General features: G+C 33.5%; 1 protein-coding gene across 6 annotated transcripts in view; it reads left to right on the plus strand.

Moving 5' to 3' along the window:
- GLS (glutaminase) overlaps nucleotides 1-23,326 on the plus strand; it is an 87,213-nt gene that overhangs the window by 52,624 nt on the left and 11,263 nt on the right. For 4 of the 6 annotated variants that reach the window (XM_055572948.1, XM_055572953.1, XM_055572954.1 and 1 more), the window contains one exon: nucleotides 368-460. In XM_055572948.1, coding sequence (XP_055428923.1) covers nucleotides 368-460 — 93 coding nt within the window. Of the gene's footprint in view, nucleotides 1-367; nucleotides 461-1,381; nucleotides 3,986-23,326 lie in introns of those variants that run through there. The other 2 variants (XM_055572949.1, XM_055572950.1) reach the window with 2 other exon arrangements.

The raw sequence follows: 23,326 nt of genomic DNA on the forward strand, positions 1-23,326 counted from the left end.
TTATAGATTAAAATACATTGTAACCATAGTATTTCTTTATATTTTGTGGTGCTATAGTTACTTGATAGAATAATTACTTCATGTGGCCTATTATTATAATGCCCATTTTACAGAAAATGAAAGTTACACATTTTGAGTGCCTGAGCCTTAGGATTATGGTAGTAAATTTTCAAATACCTATAGTCCATGTCTTCTCATATTGACTTCAGTCTTCTTGATACATCATGCAGCTTTATTAACATGCAGTGGTACTTTCTTTGAGATAGTAGTTAAGTTGAACAGTATTAGTGAAATTTGTTAAAATATGGAAAAACAATAGCCATTGACTAAGCCAGTTTCTTATAATACCTGTTTTGTTTAATTACAGGATCTTGTTTCTCTGTGTAATTTCCATAACTATGATAATTTGAGACACTTTGCTAAAAAACTTGATCCTCGAAGAGAAGGTGGTGATCAGAGGGTAAGCAAAATTCTTATTTAGGTTATTATGTAACTTTTTTTGAGAGAGAAAATGAGGTTCACCAGTTTAAATAAAACTTACTTTAATTGTTAGTGGCCTCATATTTTTACTAATAACAAATGAGCAATGTTGAATTGTTGACGTTATCATCCTGGACATACATACTATATATTAGTTTTATTTAAATTGAAACTGGTTAGCCTAGGAGCAGAGTTTTCTCCCCATTTTTCTGCTGTTTTAGCAGTATTTTTAAGAATTGACTGTTAAAAGGAAACATATTGGAAAGTGCTGCATGCTATAAAGAGAAAACCTATTTTTGCTCTTAATATTTGTCAGTTATAGTCTCAAAGTGAAGTTTATCTTTATGTGGATGGATATATAAGTGGAAAGGGGTTATAGTATTAGTGATAGACCTTACAGAGCTTCATAGTAAGTTTTATGTGTCACTATAGATGAAGTATTTTTCTACAGAAAGTGTTTAATGCAGTGTTCTGACACTGTTATTTTAAAGTGATATTTGTTTTTTATCAGTGTGTTTGACTTCATATTTTTGCACATATATACTCCTTTTTAAAGGAGTCAGGACTTAATTTCAGGAACAAGATTTTGTTTTTGTCTTTGTTGTTGTTTACTGCATTAAGGGACTTGTTTTGAATTTAAATTCCTTTGTATCCCAAGTGGAAATGTTTAGAATAAAATTACCTAACTAGACTTGAAGCTAATATGTGCGAAGCACTTATAAGTAGAAAAAAATTTTAACACATACTAAGTAAATTTTCCTATGAATTATGCAAAGCTGACAAAAATAGAAACTTCCATGGGCGTCAACATGAGTAACATGGAGCAAAACATCAGATGGTGGTGGGTGAAAATGCTAACAGATTTTAATAACATTCATCATTGAAAAATACCATTTTATAGCTTGGACCTTTCTTCACTCAAGTGCACTAATAAATTATGTATGTTGCTTGAACAACTAGCATTCCTTTGGACCATTGGACTATGAAAGTCTCCAACAAGAACTTGCTTTAAAAGAGACAGTATGGAAAAAAGTGTCACCTGAGTCAAATGAGGACATCTCTACAACTGTAGTATATAGAATGGAAAGTCTGGGAGAGAAAAGCTAAAGAAATGGGTTCTAGTTTCAGAATGTTCTTCATTTAACCTTTCAAACATCTTTAGTTTTTTTTGCATACTATATTTATTGAGTTTTTTGTGCTTTCAACCTTGGGTGCTGGAGCCATAAAGCTTTTTTTTTTTTTTTTTTAAGTCTTTGTGTAAAGTTAATAGATTAAAAAGTGGATTTGTCAGTCTTTTAAAAAGTACAAATAAAGCAGATTTACTTTTTTTTTTAATGAAAGGAAAAATTTCTTTAAATTTTTTCTTGGTGTAATTAAAATTTTAACTATATGTAGTCAAATAATCCCATTTTAAAATAATAACAGAAATTTGTAATTTCTTGGTTCTGAAACCCACACATTGAACTCATAAATTTCATCACATTTTTTTATTTTCCAGTTTTAAAATTGACATGGTGTCTCCAGTAGCAATACAAAGTATTTCTGTGCTAAATACAAAAATAAAAACATAATTATAATTTCCAAATTATTTAATATAGCAGCAGATAGATTTGCTTTGCTTTTTTTTTTGGCTTTAAATTTTTTTAAATTTATTTAAAATTTTATAAAACACTTTAAAATATCTTTGCTTTTTCACTTTCAACTCCTTTGTTCTGTCAGAATTGTTATGTACAGGAGTGTCTTATGTTACTAAAGCATTCCAGCCAAAGAATTTCCGATGTAAGATAATGACATGTTTCACTGTTAAAAACCCATAATGGTTACTCAGAAGGAGCAGCAGTGACTGCCTTCCAAGTGAAATGTTTACCTGAACAGTTTTATTTTCATATTACCCACATAACTTTTTCTGTGTTATATTTAAGTGTGAATGGTGAATTTTGGTTTTTAGCTTTTGATAATTATAATAATTTCACAAATGCTAATGAACTTTGCAATAAATTATAATTACATCTCATAAAGCTTGTTTTATTTGAAAGTAGTTAGGAAATGAATTCAGTATGAAGGTAGTAAGTATGCTACTAAAATACCTGTTAGATTTTAATCCTTTTGTTCAGTTATAATAATGCAATATTGAGAATCAAAACTTGTTTTTAAGAGGACTATAGGTTCAACACAGCCTAAATTTGAAATAATTCACAATGTTTAAAGTCTGTCTTGACAAAGTAATTGTAAAGTTTTGTAGGATCCTATTCATACTTCTTCCTTCCTCCATATACCTCTCTATTTCTCCCCACAGTTCCCAAGAGCTTCAAGATTTTGGAGGGACAGGGATGGAGTCAGAAGGAGAACTTGATAGTTTCTTAGTATCATGGCATACATGTGGTATAGGGTAAAGTCTAAAATAGTAATTACAGTGTAGCAAAAATTATTTTCCTAGATGGTTTAGATGCAAGTGCAAACACAGATGTAGAAAGTCTTGATTATATGAGTTTGGGAACTATGATATTAGGAAAAGAAGTTCTCTTCCAAACTTGTTTAAAAGCCTTTTGGCCCAACTGAAGTATTAAACATATTTAAAAAATAGTTATGCAGTAAGTTTTAGAGGATATTAGCCAAGGATTTTATGGCTAATTGTTCCTCTGATGTACAGATGCATATCCTAACTGGATGTTTCTGGTTTGGCCATTTACATGAGAGTGATGTGTCTGTTCTCTCCATACATTTATACCTTAACTCTGCTATACCTTTGAACAGTGTGATTCGTATTAATATACAGAACTATTTGTGGTTAGGGGACTGAATGTCTTTAATTGGTAGTTTCCCAAAAAAAGGCTCCCCTCTCCCACGCTCTGTAATTGTTATATTTTACTGTTTCATTTGGAGGTGGGTTTTACTTTATAAAATGAAAATTTCATGTTTCATATTGTATCCACATTTGTACAGATTTCAAAATGATGTTAATTTGTGTCATTTACTATGTTGATAAGGCTTAAATACACACTAGTGGAGAAGGGTTTTCTAAGCTACTCATCCTGTTAAAGTGAGCATCCAGAAGTTTTTGTAGGAAGGTATAAATGGAAGAAGAAAGATATTGTGAATAGGTCCTCAAACTTTACTTTAAAAAAAAAAGAGGAAAATCTTTGCCAGATTTAAAAACATTATTTTGATTCTTTCAGTATTTTATACCTTTTCAAATAAAGTTATTGAAAAGTACCCAGTATTGTTGAATTTAATGTTTTATGCCATTACTGATTCTTGATATTCAAGCATTTTGAAGTTAGCATATTTGTTTTTCTTTTTTTTCCATCATTAACATTTCATTTGAAATGCATATCCTTTCTGAAATACTTTATTTTTAGCATAAATGTTGTGCATTTTATCTTAGTGTTTGGATTAATCCATTTGTGTTATTTAGCTTTCTTTTATTTGCTTTGTATATTAATGTACCTTTTATTTTCCAGTATGCCTACTTTTTGTATTGTACAATAAATTTATTTTAAGCTGATTTTATTGTTTTTTTTTTATAAAAGCAACTCCAGTATTTTAAGTATAACAAATGGAATTTTAACTTTAAAAGTCATGCTTTATGAAGATATAATAAAAATGCTTTATAATTTTAGTTAATTCTGAGACTTCTGTGAAGAGAAACTATAGAAATACTCAAAGGCTTCATTTGATTCTCTCTTTTTTTAATGTAGTATAGTGTTGGTGGGTTTTTTCTTATTTTCAGGGAGGATGTTTTTCAATTGGTTGTATTAGAAGTATTGAATAAAGACTTTTTTCCTAATTTTTTTTTTTGTTGTTTTTCCACTTAACGACTTAGGGAAAAAAGCTCTCCTCCATTTACAGATTCTATTTTCTGAGCAAGAACATCACTGATTCACTATGTAATTGTTGCTTTATCAGTTGTCCAGAATAGGAGAAATGTTGCTAAAATCAGAGTATTATTGCGTTAGAATAGAATTGTAAGCCTCAGTAGAATTTATATTTAGTAGAAAAACTGTAAAACTGAAATTCACCTTAACTACTTTTTAAGAAATTTAATTTTCAGAAGGAACTTAGTATAGTTCTACAGCATGGTCCAAATTATAATGTTATGTGCATTGTAGGTCAAATACAGTACTTTAAGTTTTTGTTTGAAGAAATTTTCCATTCACATCCAGAGAAACATCCCAAATATATTGGTGAAGTTTTTAAAACTGTTTGAAGGGAAAATACTGTTGTTTATAGAAATTTCTATTTATCTGTGGGATTTTTTTCCATACTGTTCTTTTGGGACTAATAAATAGGGAGTTCCAGTGTCATGATACATTCAGTTTGTAAGTTTGTGATCACTAGCTTTTAAAGATACATTTGGGGTTGTTTTGTTGTTGTTTTTAGTCCCTTTGAAACAGGTAACTCAGAGAGCTTGGTCTGAAAGTGTAGTTTCATAGGCATGCATGTGTGTGGAAAGAACCACTGAATATATACTGATATTGTCAGTCTGTATCATGATAATTTATATAAATGTATGTGTATGTGTATATAATAGATATCTATGTATTTATGTCTTTATCCATCCATTTATATTCTGAAAACCAGTACCAGTTATTTATACACAGTATGTCCTGTATAAATGGTTCATCGATCTAGGTTTTGTTGTAGAAGAACTTTGAATTTTTGCTGACCCAGACCTTATAAAATATAGCATATTTTACTTGTTTCAGTTTACCTTTAAAGATATGTGGTTTCTGTTTTGCTCCCATTCACTATTAGCACTGTTAGAGAGGAGAATAATGATATTGGAGAACTCCACAAAAGGGAAAGCAAGAACATCAGATTTCCTGTGGAAGCTGACTTTAGTTTCCAAAATTATTATATGGAAGGATTGTATACAACTTAAATAATGGACTTCTTAGTTACAACAGTTTACTCTATGGAATAACTTTATTCCAAAACTTGTGCACATTTTTTAGTTTTTTAACGAATAACATGCTTTCTATTCAGTTCTTCCTTTACCATTTTATATTAAGTGTAATATTTAATTAAAACCAGATGAAGTGGAGGTAGAGCTTGTTATGATTCATCGTGGCCCATCCCTCAGATTTTTACTCAGATTTTTTCAGAGTAGACTTTTGTCCATTCACTGTCATGTAGTTCAAAGCCAAAATTATGCATGAACATAGATTCAAGTATATCAAGTTCAACCACTTTTATTTTAAATTGTAACACAGTTACATTTGCTTTCTACACTGTTTAGAAATGGAAGGAATTTAATCCTTTTTTCCCTCTCTGTGCCCTAGTTGTAGTTTATTAATGTGAATAGCATGCAGTACACATTGAAGAAGTTTAGGAATATACTGAACTTCCCTGCTGGCTCAGATGGTTAAAGAATCCACCTACAATGTGGGAAGCCTGGGTTTGATCCCTGGCCTGGGAAGATTCCCTGGAGAAGAGAAGGGCAGGAATTAACACTGTCTTAGTCTGGAATTCTTAAAAATACTGTAAATCTAGGACAAAATTATCTAGTATAAAACAGAGCTCGCAAAACTTGATTTTTTTTAGAGTCCTTAAATAGTAATAGAAAAGGTACTTACTTAAAAAAAAATACTAAATAGACTGATGGAAGTCTTTATTTAATGAATTGATTCTCTTCCTGTAGTTTTAAAATGTTCCTTTCTAAATTTATGTTTTATGAGCATATGAAAGGAAGTTTAAGGTTGATTAGTTTACCTTATTTTAGATTGTTATCCTAGTAATTTTAATAAGTTGTAGCTATGGAGATTTTTAAGATATGTAAAGATGTAAAACCAGTGTTGATCAAAACTTTTATAATGGTTTCCTAATCCATTTATCTTTAATTAAAATGAATAGACTACTAATTAGCACTTGGCACATTGCATTTTTGGTATTTGGGGCATAATATACAAAACACTTCTTGTTGGGAACTGTTACATTTGGTTACATTAAAAAAAAAATGAACAAGTAATGATCCTTGATTCCAAGTACTTTGATGAACTTGTAAGCAGTCCAGCATGGAGGCTCAAAGGAAAGAGTAATGAAATGACAAATTCTGGCAGTTGATCTCATAATGTTGGTATTATTATTAGACTTTAAATTTCGTTTACTAATTTGGAAGTATTTTAGTTACAATCTCAGTGGTAAAGGACAATTTTGGTATACTTAAGTCAAATTTTAATATCTGAGGATCTTATTTTTCTGGACATAGTATTATCAAAAAATAATGACTTTTATTTCATCAAGTAAAACCTTGCTAAAATATTTTCAATCCTAATGTCTCAGCTGGTTGAAATTACCTGTTTGGAAGGCTTAGCTTTTAAAAGGAAAAATTCTTACCTGAAACAGTTTTAAATTTCTATTTATTATATTTCTGGAGATTTTTTATATAGTGAAAATCTCTCCTGCCTAACAATTCTACTTGAAACTCTTAGTTATAATTTTAATTCATATCCTATAAATAGCTGAAGAATTTCTTTTATTTTTAAAATACAGTTCAGCTGTTCTAGGTCTTTGTTCTTTCATTTACTGTAGTCTTGTAATTTATTAGAATCACATGGTTGAGCTGGAAAGGACTCTTGAAGGTTATCTACCACAAACTCCCATTCCTCCCAACCCGCTTTTCCAGGTAGCACCTTGCTTTCTCAATTAGCACATTTACTCCCCCCACCTTCTTTGATAGGGTTGGTTTATTTTATGTATTTTGGGACAGCCTTTTATTTGTTGGTTATTTTTATCTTGTGTGTGTGTGCACGCACATGCACACTAAATCGCTTCAGTCGTGTCTGACTCTTTGTGACCCTGTGGACTGTAGCCCACCAGGCTCCTCTGTTCATGGAATTCTCCAGGTATAATTGGGAGTACTGGTTAATAAGATTGTACGTTATTTGGCAAACTAATCATCCCATCATTGTTTATTAAAACTAATTGTATTTTTCTAATATATAGTTATATGCCACATTTATAAAGACTAATAAAGCTAGAAATGTATGTCACAAGTATACAGTAGTTCTACAAATAAATCATGACCCCAGAATCTTTGAAAGAAACTAAAAGGGTAACAGAAATGTGACTCTAAAAATAAATATTGCACCCTTGGCTTTTTAAAATAAATTGCTTTGAGATTAGGCTAAATATATAAGTAAAAGAGATTTTCAAGTACCGAAAAGGTTATTGGAGTTCCAAAAATATGTTTTATGGAAAATTTTTTTTTTCCAGTTAGCCTTTCCCAGCACATACTGTGCAAAATACCTAGCTAGTTCCATTGCTTCTGCTTTAGATATTTGGTTCTTTGAGTGGCTTCAGAAAAAGGTTCCGTAGTTGCCTGTTACTTTATTGTGTGTATTATCCTCGGTATCAGTATACTTTATAGTTCTGGGATTTTTTTTTTTTTTATGAAGGAGATATATATTGCTGTTCTTGAAATGCATTAATTTTTTAAAGAGTTGACTTAAATGTTAAAACTTTACTATTATTCGTTAAAAAAAAAAAACAAAAAACTACTGTTTCTTCTCAAAATTTAAACTTGTCTAGGAAACTCTTCTCCCCCCAAGTTTGTATAAATGAAAACCTGAACTTTTAAGAAATTGACTCATTCAGTATAAGCTTGTTTTTATTGAATGCTTACTTTTACATTTTATCTATTAAATTAGAATGATGCTGAAATACTAGCATTAGTTACACAGATATAACTATTCATGTTTGGGTATTCCATTGTAAGATCCAAATTAAAATCATGATTTTTGGTCTCTTTGTTAAACTTTTCCTTAGCTTCAAATGACGAGTTTTCATTATTTTGTGTGTGCCTTTCATAAATCATCGATAAGGATCACTACAATTCCTCCTTTGAGGGGATAACATAAAACTTAAGTCTTTTATCCATTAAGGGGGATTAATGATGGATAGAATTATATCAATTATTAATTTAATTACATCCAAGGTCTGTTTTGTTTTTTCTTGTAGACTTCAAAATTAAAGAATCCTAATTGAAAAACTCAAAATCTGTTCATCTTGAGTATTGTTTCTTTTTCATCCTTTCCTAACAATAACTCATTTTGGGCTTAAAATGAAATAACTTTAAAAATTATATCAGAGTTGCTCATAAAATGGGCTTTCATTTTCAAACCTTCATATTGCTGGTAGGTTAATTTCCAAATCATTACATGTTGTTAACATTTGTCACTCTTATTTTCTTTAAAATGTTATTTTTTTAAATTCACAATTGATCAAGTATAAACTTATCAATATGATGTAACTTGTTGGTAATTTATTTTACAATTGACTTTGAATACATGCATCTGTGGATCCATGAACTAAATAATATTTTCTGCTTTGAATTGAAATGAATACATGTTACAGTTTCTGCAGAATGGAACTTTATTGACATCCTTTGAAGTTGTAGGACAAATGATTTTGTTAAAATTCTTTTCACTAATACCATTAACCCACTTAATCATACCAATAAAATATTTGTGCCTAATGTTTCCTCTTTTTACCTGAAAGAGAAACTTCAGAGAACAGTTTTCATGAGGCAGGAAGTAGAGCTTAACTTTCTATGACCTGTTTTTGAAGTGTTTCAACTAAAGCATGCTATTACAATAGTCATTGTATGACATTTTTTATTTTTCACCTAAAGGAGAAACAAGGGAGAAAAAACTAATTGCAGTGTTTTTAGCCAAGTAATAAAAACTGAAGAAGCTTTCATTTTTGTCTCTGTTGTGCAATTTTATTTTATATCCACCGTATATATCTGCCACAGAACCATCACTGTTATTTATTTTGTATCCCTTACATTGTTGGACTTTGTACTGTAATGATCTGCTTGCTTTCATGTTAGTATAGATTTAATGTGTGTGTAGGGCCTTTTGGATGTAGAGCTGCTATTGTTTGCATACTGTGTTTTGTAGTTTTTGCTATGCAAAAGTTCTTACTGCCATTGTGAGGCTTAGAATTTTGTGTTAGTTAAGAACTTGGGATCTTCTGCAGAAGTTTTTGATAATTGAAACTTTTGGTTTACCTAGCATTTTTTTCACTTAAAAAACATCAGTGAGTGCTGGGCAGTTAGTTGGGCATACAATTTAAATGGATAGCCTGATGTGATATCCTATGGGCATGAATTTTGAGTCTTGATTTGCTTTTCTTTTCATATTTACACACACATTGTTCAGGCAGTATGTTAGGTGTTACAGATGCTGCTGTAAGAGGCAAGGTTCTTCTCCCTATGATGATCACAATCTGTAGAAGCAGGGAGGCTGCCTCCATTCTATAACTCTAGGATTGACTGTGGAGTTTTCTGTGCTATATATGAGCAAGCACATTAAACATCACTGGCATCTGAATATCCTTGAGCCCTCAAACAAACTTCTAGAACATTTCAGATTTTCAGTTTTATCCATTGTAAGTTTGGCTCATGTACAAAGAAAAAAATAAAATAGCCAACGTTTTGATGTCACTGTCAGCTTTTTTTCAGTAAGTAATGATTATAGATGTTGACTTGTCTATAAATAATGCCAAATGAGTTTGACATACAATTTTAAGGCTCAAGTCTAACGTAGGTAAAGGAGATTTTTGTGTATTGACTCAGTCTACCACTTATTTTCTAGTATTCTTTAAAAATCTCAAATATTTTCAATTTAATCAGTTAATAAAATTCACCCTTCAAATCCTGACATCCATTTAAAAATACGATAATCTGTTAACCCACTCCTACCAAATAGATGACTAAGTGTAAGCATAAGAGTCTAAACACATGAATTTTTTTAAAGTTCACTTTAAAACCATCTCATTAAGCTTCTTGTTGACTGTATATGTTCAGCAGAATATGTCACTAGGAGAAAGGACTGGTTTCGACTATGAAGTAATTCCCTTTGTTCCTTCTGATCAGAAAACTGCAATAGCTATCTTCATTAAGTTGCTGGCTACAATGCACAAAAGCGAACAGGTTTTACAGGACTTGGGGCCAAATCTAATGACCATGTTGTAATTAATTTTGCCCTAGACAGCTGCTTTTGTAGAGATGCAATGAAAAGAGAGAAAGGCGGGTACTACCAGAGAAGTTTGAAAGTGTTTTACAGATAACATACAAAATAGGTGCAGAAATTTATTCTTTTATTCATTTGCCTTCATGCAGTAATTATGGAGCAGCCACTACAAGCCAGGAATTGTTTTGTGTTCTGGGCAAGATCACAAGACACAATCTTATAGACCATATATACCAGGAGTTGGTATAGCAAAAAACAGCCTAGATAAGTAATTGCATAAGGTAATTTCAAATAGTGTTGTATCTACAAAAAAGAACGTATGTCACTGTTCTGTCTTAATAATTTGAAAATCTCAAACTTTGTTAAGCAAGCAGTCCCCCAAAAAGCTAAATAACTTCAGTCTGCTTCATTGCATTGTTAATTGTTGAATGAAGTAAAAACCTGACTCACCTGGATATCTGGGAGTTAATGACCACCTGGACCACTTGACTTATTCATAGACAGCTTTTATTTTTTTAGAATGTTAAAAACAAATTTTTAAGTACAGTAAGCAATAAAGAACTTCTTTAAGAAGTGATACTGTGATAATAGCCCATTTGCAATATTTGTACCTGATTCTGATAGACTCATTTTTTGTTCTAGAAGTTGGTTTGGGGTCTCAAACACAATGTTTTAAAATTTTGTGTCATATTTTTGAAAAAACATAACCAGATGTATATACAGTTGATCTTTAACAACACAGGGATAAGGGGCCCTGATCTCCCATGCTGTTGAAAATCCACATACAGCTTTACAGTAGACCTTCTGTGCCCTTGGTTCTGCATCCATGGATTCAGCAAACTGGCAGATTCTATAATACTATATGTAGTATGTATTTATGGGGGGGGTGGAGAAAAACATACAGATGTTGACCCACACAATTCAGACTTGTGTTGTTCAAGGGTCAACTGTGTTCACCCATTTTCCCCACCCTCCACCCCCACCTCTTGGAATCACCAATCTGTCCTCTGTATCTGTGAGCTTGTTTTTAGGTTCCAAATATGAGAAAAATCATAGTATTTGTCTTGCTGTGCCTTACTTCATGTAGTATAAAGCCCTTGAAGTCCATCTATGTTGTCTTAAATAGCAGGGTTTCCTTCTTTTTTATGTTTCTATACTACTCCTGTGTGTATACATGTGTGTGTCACAATTTTATATCCACTCATCCATTGACAGACACTGTGTTTCTGTGCTGGCTATTGTAAATAATGCTGCAGTGAATGTGGGGGTGCATATATCTTTTCAAGTCAGCACATTTTCTTCAGTAAATACTGAGAAATGGAATTGCTGGATCATACAGTAGTTCTGTTTTTAATTTTTTGAATGACATCCATGCTGTTCCATAGTGGCTGTGCCAGTTTACATTACTACCAACAATGCCCAAGGATTCTTTTTTCTCTGTATCCTCACCTACTTTTGTTGCTGTATTTTTTTGATGATACCCTCTCTATCAGGTGGGATATTTCATTGTGGTTTTGATTTGCATTTCTCTGATCATAATGCATAACATTATCATGTACCTCTTGGCCATCTGAATGTCTTTGGGAAAATGTCTATTTAGATCTCATTTTTTAGTTGGACTTTTTTAATGTACTGTTGAGTTGTATGAATTCTTTACATAATTTGGATATTAGCCCCTTATCACACATGGTTTACAAATATTTTCTCCTATTAAGTAGTTTGTTTTTCATTTTGTTGATGGTCTCCTTTGCTGTGCAGAAGGTTTTTAGTTGGAGGTAGTCTGGCTTGTTTATTTTTGCTTTTGGTGTCAGATTCAAAAAGATCATTGTCAAGACTCATGTGAAGAAGCTTACTGCTTGTTTTATTCTGGGAGTTTTATGATTTGGGGTTTTAGGTTCATGTTTATAATCCATGTTGAGTTCATTTTTGGGTATGGTATGTGATAGTGGTCTTCTTTTATTCCTTTGCATGTAGCTGTCCAGTTTCCCTAACACCATTTATTGAAGAGACTGTCCTTTATTGTGTATTTTTTTGCTCCTTTGTTATAAATTAATTGACTATATCTGTGTGGGTTTATATCTGGGTTCTATTCTAATCCATTGATCTCTGTATATGTTTTTATGCCAATACCAACCTGTTTTAATTAATACAGTTTTTAATATGGTTTGACATCAGGGACTTTGTCAAGATTGCCCTGAATATTTTGGATCTTTGTGGTTCTGTGCAAATTTTAGAGGTTGTTTTTTTCTGTTTCTGTGAAAAATACCATTGGAATTTTGATAGGAATTGCATTAAATCTGTATATTACTTTGAGAAGTGTGGACATTCTAACAGTACTTTAGTCCTCGAACATGAAATATTTATCTGTTTTTATTGTCTTCAGTTTCTTTCATTAATCTTGTAGTTTTCAATGTATAGGTCTTTCATCTCCTTGGTTAAATTTATTCCTAGGTGTTTCATTCCTTTCAATGTAATTGCAAATGAGATTGTTTTCTTAATTTCTCTCTTTTGATAGTTTGTTATTAGTGTATAGAAATGCAACAGACTTCTGTGTATTGATTTTGTATCCTACAACTTCACTGAATTTATTAGTTCTAGCAGTTTTCTGATGGAGCTTTTAGGGTTTTCTATGTATAATATGTCTTCTGCAGATAGTAACAGTTTTACTCTTTTCTTTCCAGTTTGGATTTCTTATCTTTTTCTTGTCTGTTTGCTTTGTCTAGAACTTCCAGTACAATGTTGAATAAAAATAGTGAAAGTGCACATCTTTATTTTTTCTTTATGATCTTAGAAGAAAAGCTTCCAGCTTTTCACTATTAAGTATGGTGTTAACTGTGGACTTGTCATATATGCTCTTTATTATGTTGAGGTACATACATTCCCCATTTTGTTGAGAGGTTTTTTTTTTTAATCATAAATGGATGTTGAATTTTGTCAAATGCTTTTTCTGCATCTATTGAGATGACCATATGATTTTTATCCTTCATTTTGTTAATCTAGTGTAGCACATTGACTGATTTGTGCATGTTGACCCATCCTTGCACCCCTGCAGTAAATCCCACATGATCACAGTGTATGACCCTTTTAGTGATTGCTAAATTTGCTTTGCTAATATTTTGTTGAGGATTTTTGCATCTGTAATCATCAAGGATACTGATGTGTCATTTTCTTTTTTTGTGATGTCTTTTGTCTGGTTTGGGTATTGCGGTGATGATAGCCTTAAATGAGTTTGGAAGAGTTCCCTCCTCTTCCAGATGCAAAAGATGCATTTTCAGTCCTTTTGTTTGCCTTGTCTAAATGTCTGTTAGCTAAACTCAATTTATTAAAACTTTTATAAATCCTGATTTTTCACAGAGATCAAAGTTCAGGGCTTTCATTAATCCTTTTTATGTATAATTGTTCAATGATCTGGAACTTCATTATGCAAAAATGAATGTATCTTTGTTCACATCTGTACTTTTTTTTTGTATAAATATTTTTTTTTTTTGGAAACCAATAGAATGAGAATGATTCAGTGATGAAAAAAATGAAATATTCTATCATCATTTAGAGCCATTTACAGTTGTCCTTCTATACGTTTGATTTTTAGTTTAATGACAATGTTAACTGTAAGCAAAAAAATTACAAAAACATGCCATATATACTGTATCATGAAGAAACAGTTTTGTTATTAAAGTATATTTTAAAAAATAGCTTCTTCCTTTCCCAGTGCACTTACTCTGGCAGATGAGTGGTAAATGAATGCATTTTCCATCTGTTTTCTCCCAGAATTGCTTTTATAATAATGTATTAATGTATAATGTATTTGTACCAATAGTGTGGTACAAAAGTGGTCAGACAGTCTATTTTTTTCTGTGAAGTTGCTTTCCCACTTAATGTAGCTGTAAGAAAGTAGCTAAGACTTCTGGCCTCTAGGTTTTCTCTTCAATATTGTTAGTCCCTGTTATACTTAGTTACCAAATAGTTTTACATTTCTTCTCCACCAAGAATTTTGTTTTCCTCTTATGTGTGTTTTCTCCTCTTTTCTGCTACTGTATGTAGGTCCCCCATCAGTGTCCAATATTAGATCCCTTTATATAAATTAATACATAACCTTTAAAATTATTTTTTTGTTCTTCCTATTAAGAACTGATTATCTCAGTATTTATTAGTTTTTGTTTAAATCACAAAACAGAATTAGTTCAAGGTATTTAGCCAACTTAACTTGACAGAGTAGCTCAGATTTTATATAAACCAACTTCAGCATTATCTTATTAATCACTCATGAATTAGTTCTTCATTCAACCAATGTTTATTTATTGTTTATGTCCCAGAAACTGCAAAGTGCTTAAGATAGGCAGCAGTTAATGAGACAAGTACAATACAGCTCTTGGTGTTCGCAATCTAGAAGGGGATGCAGATATTGAATAAAGAATTACTAAAATAATTTAATATAAGTAATTTCTTCATACTGATATATGTAGTTCTAGTTTTTTTAACTGCTGTAAAGAAGGTGAAATGGTATATTCTGTGACACTGTTTTTATATACCCATAACAGACTTTATGAGACAAATACACAATGTAGTTAAAGTATAAGAACATGCACTCCAGTTTTCAGTGAAGCGTACCTCTGGGCAGAAAGGGAATGGATGCAGGAGAAACATCAATAGTAAGCTGTATCTTTAATTCATCTTTTAAAAATACTAATCAAATATGATAGAATAAATGAAAGAAAAGTACAGAGTAGAGTGCTAGGAGAGGGTATAACATGAAAACCTCATTTTACCTGGATGATTCAGTATCGTTTTCCATGGAAGGTAATAGTTAAATTTAGAATGAATTAGAGGAAGGGTTGTTGTTTGGTCGCTAAGTCAAGTCTGACTCTTGTGCCACCCCATGGACTGTACCCCATCAGACTCCTCAGTCCATAGGATTTCCCAGGCAAGAATCCTGGAATGGGTTGTCGTTTCTTTCTGCAGGGCATCTTCATGACCTAGGGACCAAACCCCCATCTCCTGCGTTGGCAAGTGGATTCTTCACTGCTGAGCTACCAGGGAAACCCAAGAGAAAGGGTAGAGTAGGATTAATAGGATAGTCTGGTTTTAGAAAGGCCCCAGGACAGAAAGGAGTTTATTAGCACATTTCAGAAAGTGAAAGTAAGCAAATGTGGTGAGGCGAGGTGAGTGGAGATAGGCCCTAGATGTGTCTTAGAGGATCACATTATGTAGGGTCACCCTGCATCTGAATTGTTAAGTGTCCTAATTATAAAGTGGAGATTCCTAAAGTCCAACACTGACGATTGCTTTTGAAATCTGCATTTTTATTAAGCACCCCAGGTGTTTATGCTGCAGTTAGTCCTCTGAACACAGTTGGGCAAAAATCTATGTAGGGTTTTACATGCCATTTATATGTAGGGTTTTATATCCATATTGGACTGACTATTCATAGTGCACTTGGAAAGTTGACTTTTTAGAAGAGACATGACATGACACTGCTCTGCAGAGAACAAATTAGAGGAAGGCAAGAGTTGAAGTTCTGAGCCCAAAATGAGATGTGGTAGTGGTTTAGAATAGGGCATTAGAAGTGAAAAAGGTAGATAACAGGTTTTAGAGATGAAATTGGCAAGCATGTGTTGATAGTATTTGATGGATAAAAAGATGAGATATCAAAAAGATGAGATACCAGGTTTTTAGTAGAAGCAATAGGGAGGATGCTCCTGCTTTACTGTGATGGAGAAGTGAACTCGGTGAGTACAGAAAGAAATTAATTTTGGTTTTGACAGTTAAGGATCTGTTTGACTTTAGAAATCAGGAGGTTGATTAACAGTGGTTTAGACAAATTGATTATTTTTCTCATATAACAAGTCTGGGGGTAGACAGTCCAGTACTAGTGCCATCAGAAAGGTATGCCCTGCTGCGACTTTCCTTATTGTCTGGATGTTAGACCTCATGCCTGCGACCTTATAGTTGCCAGATAGGTGTTTCATTCTTGGTCTCTCTTGTATGGTCAAAGTAGAAGAATAAAGGAAAGAGTGACACCTAAACCATGTGAAAGAAATTTCCCAGAAACCCATATACTCACTGGCCAGACTAGATATAAGGGAATCTAGGGGACGAGATTTTAATTAAGATTCATTACTATCCCTAACAAATAAGAGATTCTATTAGTACATACTGACAGGGTAGGAAATGTATAATGGGTAGGCAGTTAGCAGTGTGTGAAAGGTAACATCTTTTTGGCATGTCTCTATTTGTGAGATGTCCAAGTAATGATATTGAGTAAGTATCAGATACAGGTCTGGGATTTAGAAGAGTGGTCTAAGCTGGAGATAGAATTTCATGAGGGATCAGCCTGGAAGAGTAGATTCAAAGCTGTGGGGAGGTATGTGAGATTGCTCCAGGGGACAGTGAAATGAGAAGGAACCCTAAGAAACTCCCATTTTAAAAGTAGGATAGAGTAGTTCAGTTCAATTCATTTCACTCAGTTGTGTCCGACTCTTTGTGACGCCATGGACTGCAGCATGCCAGGCTTCCCTGTCCATCACCAACTCCCGAAGCCTACTCAAACTCATGTCCATCACATTGGTGATGCCATCCAACCATCTCATCTGTCGTCCCCTTCTCTGCCTTCAGTCTTTTTCCAGCATCAGGGTCTTTTCCAATGAGTCAGTTCTTTGCATCAAGTGGCCAAAGTATTGAAGTTTCAGCATCACTCTTTCCAATGAACATTCAGCACTGATTTCCTTTAGGATTGACTGGCTTGATCTCCTTGTAGTCCAAGGGACTTTCAAGAGTCTTCTCCAACACCACAGTTCAAAAGCATCAATTCTTTGGTGCTCAGCTTTCTTTATAGTCCCAACTCTCACATCCATATATGACTACTGGAAAAACCATAGCCTTGAATAGACAGACGGACCTTTGTTGACAAAGTAATGTCTCTGCTTTTTAATATGCTGTCTAGGTTGGTCATAACTTTCCTTCCAAGGAGTAAGCATCTTTTAATTTCATGGCTGCAATCACCATCTGCAGTGATTTTGGAGCCCCCCAAAATAGTCAGCCATTGTTTCCCTATCTATTTGCCATGAAGTGATGGGACAAGATGCCATGATCTTAGTTTTCTGAATGTTGAGCTTTAAGCCAACTTTTTCACTCTCCTCTTTCACTTTTATCAAGAGGCTCTTTAGTTCTTCACTTTCTACCATAAGGGTAGTGTCATCTGCATATCTGAGGTTATTGATATTTCTCTGGGCAATCTTGATTCCAGCTTGTGCTTCGTCCAGCCCAGCATTTCTCATGATGCACTCTGCATATAAGTTAAATAAGCAGGGTGACAATATATAGCCTTGACGTACTCTTTTCATGACTTGGAACCAGTCTGTTTTTCCATGTCTAATTCTAACTGTTGATTCCTGACCTGCATACAGATTTCTCAGGAGACAGGTCAAGTGATCTGGTATTCCCATCTCTGTAAGAATTTTCCACATTTTGTTGTGATCCACACAGTCAAAGGCTTTGGCATAGTCAGTAAAGCAAAATAGATGTTTTTCTGGAACTCTCTTGCTTTTCTGATGATCAAGCAGATGTTGGCAATTTGATCCCTGGTTCCTCTGGCTTTTCTAAATCTAGCTTGAACGTCTGAAAGTTCATAGTTCATGTACTGTTGAAGCCTGGCTTGGAGAATTTGGGGCATTACTTTGCTAGCGTGTGAGGTGAGTGCAATTGTGTGGTAGTTTGAACATTCTTTGTCATTGCCTTTGAGATTGGAATGAAAACTGACCTTTCCCAATCCTGTGGCCACTGCTGAGTTTTCTAAATTTGATGGCATATTGAGTGCAGCACTTTCATAGCATCATCTTTTAGGATTTGAAATAGCTGAAAAGTGGCCAGAAAAGAGAAAATCCAGCATAGTATAGTATCAGAAGTCAAAGGAGGGGAGTATTTCAATAAGTTCTTAACCATCATCTCTATCAAAGCCAAAAGAGTGTTAAGATAAGGGATGTCCATTTACATCACTTCCTTCCTAATTTTCATTCTTTTGGTGTTAAAATGTCTTTTTATTTAGTAAATGATAATAGTAGATGGTTGGATTGTTTTATTGTTTGCACTCGCACAATAAACTGTTGGTAGCCCATACTGGTGACTTCCTTTTCACCTTTTAAGAATATTTTATTGGCTTTGAGATTTAAAAGTCAGAGAACTATTTGGAGTAGAGCACGTTTGGCAACTGATAGAAAAGATCCAGTAAAGAAGGAAAGTTTGAAGTAGATACAGGAGAGTGGAAAAGGCCAATAAAGTGAGATCCCTGGAAAGAGATGGCGCTGTCAGTGCAAGTGGTAGATTAGGCTTGTGGAAGGAGGAGCATCTTCTCCAAAAAAGCAGGTCATTGAGCGGCAAGTAGGTAGGTTTGTAGTCTTGGTAGGAGGAGGTTGAGAGATTTTCTGTCCGTTGGTTTCCATCTTCAGGCATATGAAAGAAGGCTTTCTGCTAAGAGTGAGTTGTGGGCTTGGCGTGAAGCCATGAGATTTCAGAGCATGGAGAAGATAGGAAATGTTTGTTCTTGGAGAGTGGGAGTGAGAGCTGAGGGAACCGTGGTGACGTCAGAATACTACTGAGGTTGGTAGCTGTGGATTTATAGTGATGACAGTCTGTTCTGTTGGGCCTCCCACCACACCCTGCATCCTGTGGCTGCATCCCAAATTTGGGTTTGCAGAAGATCAGGCAGGATTTTTAGAGCAATTACCAGAAACATTATAACAACAAGGTTTGAAGTCTACTTTAAACCCCGCCTACATAGAAGGCAAAAGGTCTTTTTTTTTTTTTTAGAATTTGGTTCATTTAAAGAATTTTCAACTAATACAGGTTACACTAACAAGTGAATTCTGGGTATAATTTTGTCATGTCCATCCTCTTTGCTTCACAGAATAAAGTATTACTAATAAGAATTATAAATGTTTTAATATAGGTAAGTGTAAGCAGTCTTATGATAAGGTCTAATTATGTGTATATCTAATGTTACTTACTTTTGAGGATCTTAAAAAAAAATCCTATTCTCCAGGAACTACTTACATTGTATGCTGGAGGAACATTGTCTCATAACTTGAATAGTAGTCAAAACATCTGTGAAAGCATTTTGAAAAATTCAAAGCACTAGAGAAACAGATATTGTTAATGTACCTGTTCTCTGTTGTCTATAAACACACATGTTGGACTTTTCACAATAAAAGTGTGAAATGAACATTAAAGAATATAGAGAATTAAATATGACTCTCTGGAGACTGATGAAAATGACAGATTTTTTTTTTTTTTCTCTAATAGCAATCAGTAAGAATGTATTGTGGTTGGAATAACTGTAGAATAGTCATGTATGTGTACATTGGTTGTGGTGGTAGTAGTCAAGGTATGCAAAGGAATGACAGGTCCTTTAATTCTAAATTGAAATAATTCTGTCTGTTGCTGCCAAAACTTTGTTTCAGTTCTCATCAGAAAGAGAACACTATCTGGGAACTTGTTTGTATTTCCTTATTTTTAATTTATACCAATGTAGTATCTTATAATTCCAGTGGCCCTGATCCTGATTTTTTAAAAAGTAATATATACAAACATTTGGTGAACAGTTTATTTCCCTTTTATTCTTATTCTCTGTTTCTGGTTTCTTTGATTCTTTGGGGTTTTACATACTTGTCTTTTTAATTAATAATAATAGTAAATAAGCATGACACTTGATCATGCCGCAAGTGTGGCACCTTGTTCTCTATCTGAACACTAACAAATGCTAACTAATCTTTGTGGGGTTTTATAAATATTCATTTGTATAAGGGAGGAAGAGACACAGGAAGATAGTGAATATAAATGAAATTTCAATAGTTTTCAATGCAGTGCAAATATTCTTAGGTCTGCCACATGGAAAATGCACTTTGTTCTTCAAAGGCATAGCTGTCTTTGCCCTGCTTATTTCTGTTTTTCTCATATTTGCTGCTTGCTTCTTAATTAGAGTGTTCTTTGTCAGCCCACACAAAGATATGTTGTGAGTTACTTTTATACTTGGATATAAAAGGAGGGTTGCTTGTGAGCTCAATGATATCATTTTAGACCATTCATTGGCATTTACCAGAATAATATGAGCCACTGAGATAAGAAGTTATTTGCTGCCAAGTGCTGTCTGTAGCAGTCATACTTGCTCTATTCACATTAACCCAAAACTCATATTTCAGTTTTAGAGACTTGAAGAATGAGGATACCTTGTTGTTGTTTTCTTTTTTGGCATTGATATACTGAATTGAATGATTTGTCTTGTTCCCTTATTTTGTATTCAGTTAAAAAAAAAAAAAAAAAAGTACCTCAACAGAAAATTAGTATCTCTGATTTCTCTATAAATTGCTCCTTAGTTGCTATTTTCTGATTTTCTGTCACAACATATTTTAGTCTTGGTTCCATATTGGTGAGGAAATCTCATCTCAGGTGTTGTCAGGAAATCTCTTGGCCCAGTGAATACTGAGTAGAGGTTGAGAGAACACTGACCCTGGCGTCAGGCAGTCTGGGCCTGAGCCCTCATTCTGCCACTTGCCAGCACTATTCCCTTGCTCAAGTTCCTTTGAATAATAATAGGACAATAACACTTTAAAGCACTTATTTCAGTCGAAGGAGAGTAGGTGCTACGTATTAGCTATTTTGCTATAAATAATACATAATCCTAATTATTTTGTCTTCATGGGTCATTAGATTTCTTTGATATAATTGTGACTTCTTAGTTTAAGGGTAATTAAAATTACTTCAAATTATTCTCCTCATTGAGAAATTTTGAAAATGATATGTTAAGAGAGTTTATCACTTGACTGATAAGAGCAAAAATGCAGTGTTTGGAGCTGCCATTTTGAGGTTATATTTTGTAAGTGAAATTTCTATACTCTTTTTTTTTTTTTTTTCGAGTAAAATTTGTAGTTTATTCTTCTCTACTAAAATTATGGTATGAGAATCTCCTGCATTTGTGTAGAAATTTGGAAATATGGTCAGGAAATTACAGAGCCGTTACATGAGGGATTTGCTCCGATCCTCTGATCCTGTCAGTTGGATTAGTTCTGTCTCTATATATAGTAACAGTTGTCTCTTGGTGTCCTCGGAGATTGTTTCCAGGATTCCTCCTTGTCCCACTGCAGATACTAAAATCCGAGGATGCCCAAGTCCCTTATAGTCAGCCCTCTGTATCCACATATGCGGAACCCATGGATATGGAAGGCCAACTATATATTAATAAATGTGTCTGAATAAGTCATTGGAAAGCTTAGGAACATATGGCCTCATACTCAGCCTATAATTTTATTTTACACGTGCACATGAATGTTAAATAAGCCCAGCAGTAAGGGAAAGAGATATCTTTGATCACATGCATGTTGTAATGGTTTATATTTCTACCCTCGTCAGCAAGTGATTAATTTACATTTGCTGGAAACTTAAAGTTTTTCCTCAGCTACACTATATAGCAGGCTTGTATTTTTTAACCTGACCTTAAAAATATTTATGAAAGAAGGCTGAAAATTTATTTTCATTTAGAGGCTATAAAAGGCCAAGTTGGAAGTAAACTTTTAAAACAAAATTGGAGGTGGAGTGATGATGGTTTATTTAACAGATGGAGAAGAGTATCTGTTCCACAGCAACAGATACTGTAGTGAGCTAGAAACAAGAGAGCAGCTTACATCAAACCAAACGTAGCAACAGAAGGATGGATTTTCAGTTACCTGCTTTTTTCATTAAAGCCTTTCCAGAAGGGTGAATTTGTTCTCTGTATGAAGACAGAGACTAATGGTAAAAAAAAAAAAAAAAAAAAAAGGCTAAACCACAGTTTTTGTGGTTGGTAATAGAATTGGAAATAAAATACTTGGAGTAAAGTGTCATGCTAGTGATATCAGTCTTCCCTCCCTCCCTCATCATCTCCTTTCCCGTCTCTGCTCCTACTCTTCCATGTTTCCTTCCTTCTTTCCAGTATTTAGCAAAGAATCTTTATGGGTTAAAACTGGGTTGCTGATTAGTCTCTTAGTTGACTTGTATCCTTTGGATAACAGTCTGTATGTAAGGATTCACATTATCATGGTCTACTTGTACACAGTTAGGAATGTATCCCAGCTACATTACTAATTCATGTGCTATATGGCCTTGAGCCAAGGCCTTTAACCTCAGTGATAGTAATAAATACCAGTTTATCTATAATAATATTTTACAAACCAGCCCATCAGAGATGTTTGAAAACAATTATAATTGTTTTAATATTTGCTTTTTCAAAGTCATGCACTATATAAATACAAAGTAATATGCTTATGTAATTCTCATAATTGTTGCTTGTACAGAATCAGGGTATTTGGAAGACACAAAAAGACAATTCAGCTTTTAAATAGGCTCAAAATAAATAGGAGAATGATAGGACTGAAGAGAGAAATGTCATGTTTTAGGCTTGTAAAATTGATAGAATCTATAACTGCTTCTAGCTTTTTTGGGAAAATGTATGATTTTGATATGCCAAGCATGCCTGTGTTAAATGAACTCATGTGAACTGTAACATTTTTGTTCCACTCTTGTCATAACTTTGTAGAAATAAACTAAGAAGGTTGTCTGGTTCTGGCAGGTTCTGAGAAAAGATATTTGATAAGGAAAATGTAGTAGTACTGGAAGGTCTGCAATATGAAAGGAGAACTTAACATTTAATTTCTAGATTTTTAGTGGCTGCCTGCCCAAGCGAAGTTTCTTTTTTACTAGGGGGAGGTATACATGAAACAGTCCTTGATTTATATGGACCGCTGTTCTGCTGTATAAGCTGTGTTTCTTTGTACTGAAGAATGATTCGTCGAAGAACAGGTTCCATGCCTCTGGCAGTTAACTGTTAATTAATTCACTGTTTTCTG

This window comes from Bubalus kerabau, chromosome 3 (assembly GCF_029407905.1).
Source record: "Bubalus kerabau isolate K-KA32 ecotype Philippines breed swamp buffalo chromosome 3, PCC_UOA_SB_1v2, whole genome shotgun sequence".
NCBI lineage: Eukaryota > Metazoa > Chordata > Mammalia > Artiodactyla > Bovidae > Bubalus > Bubalus kerabau.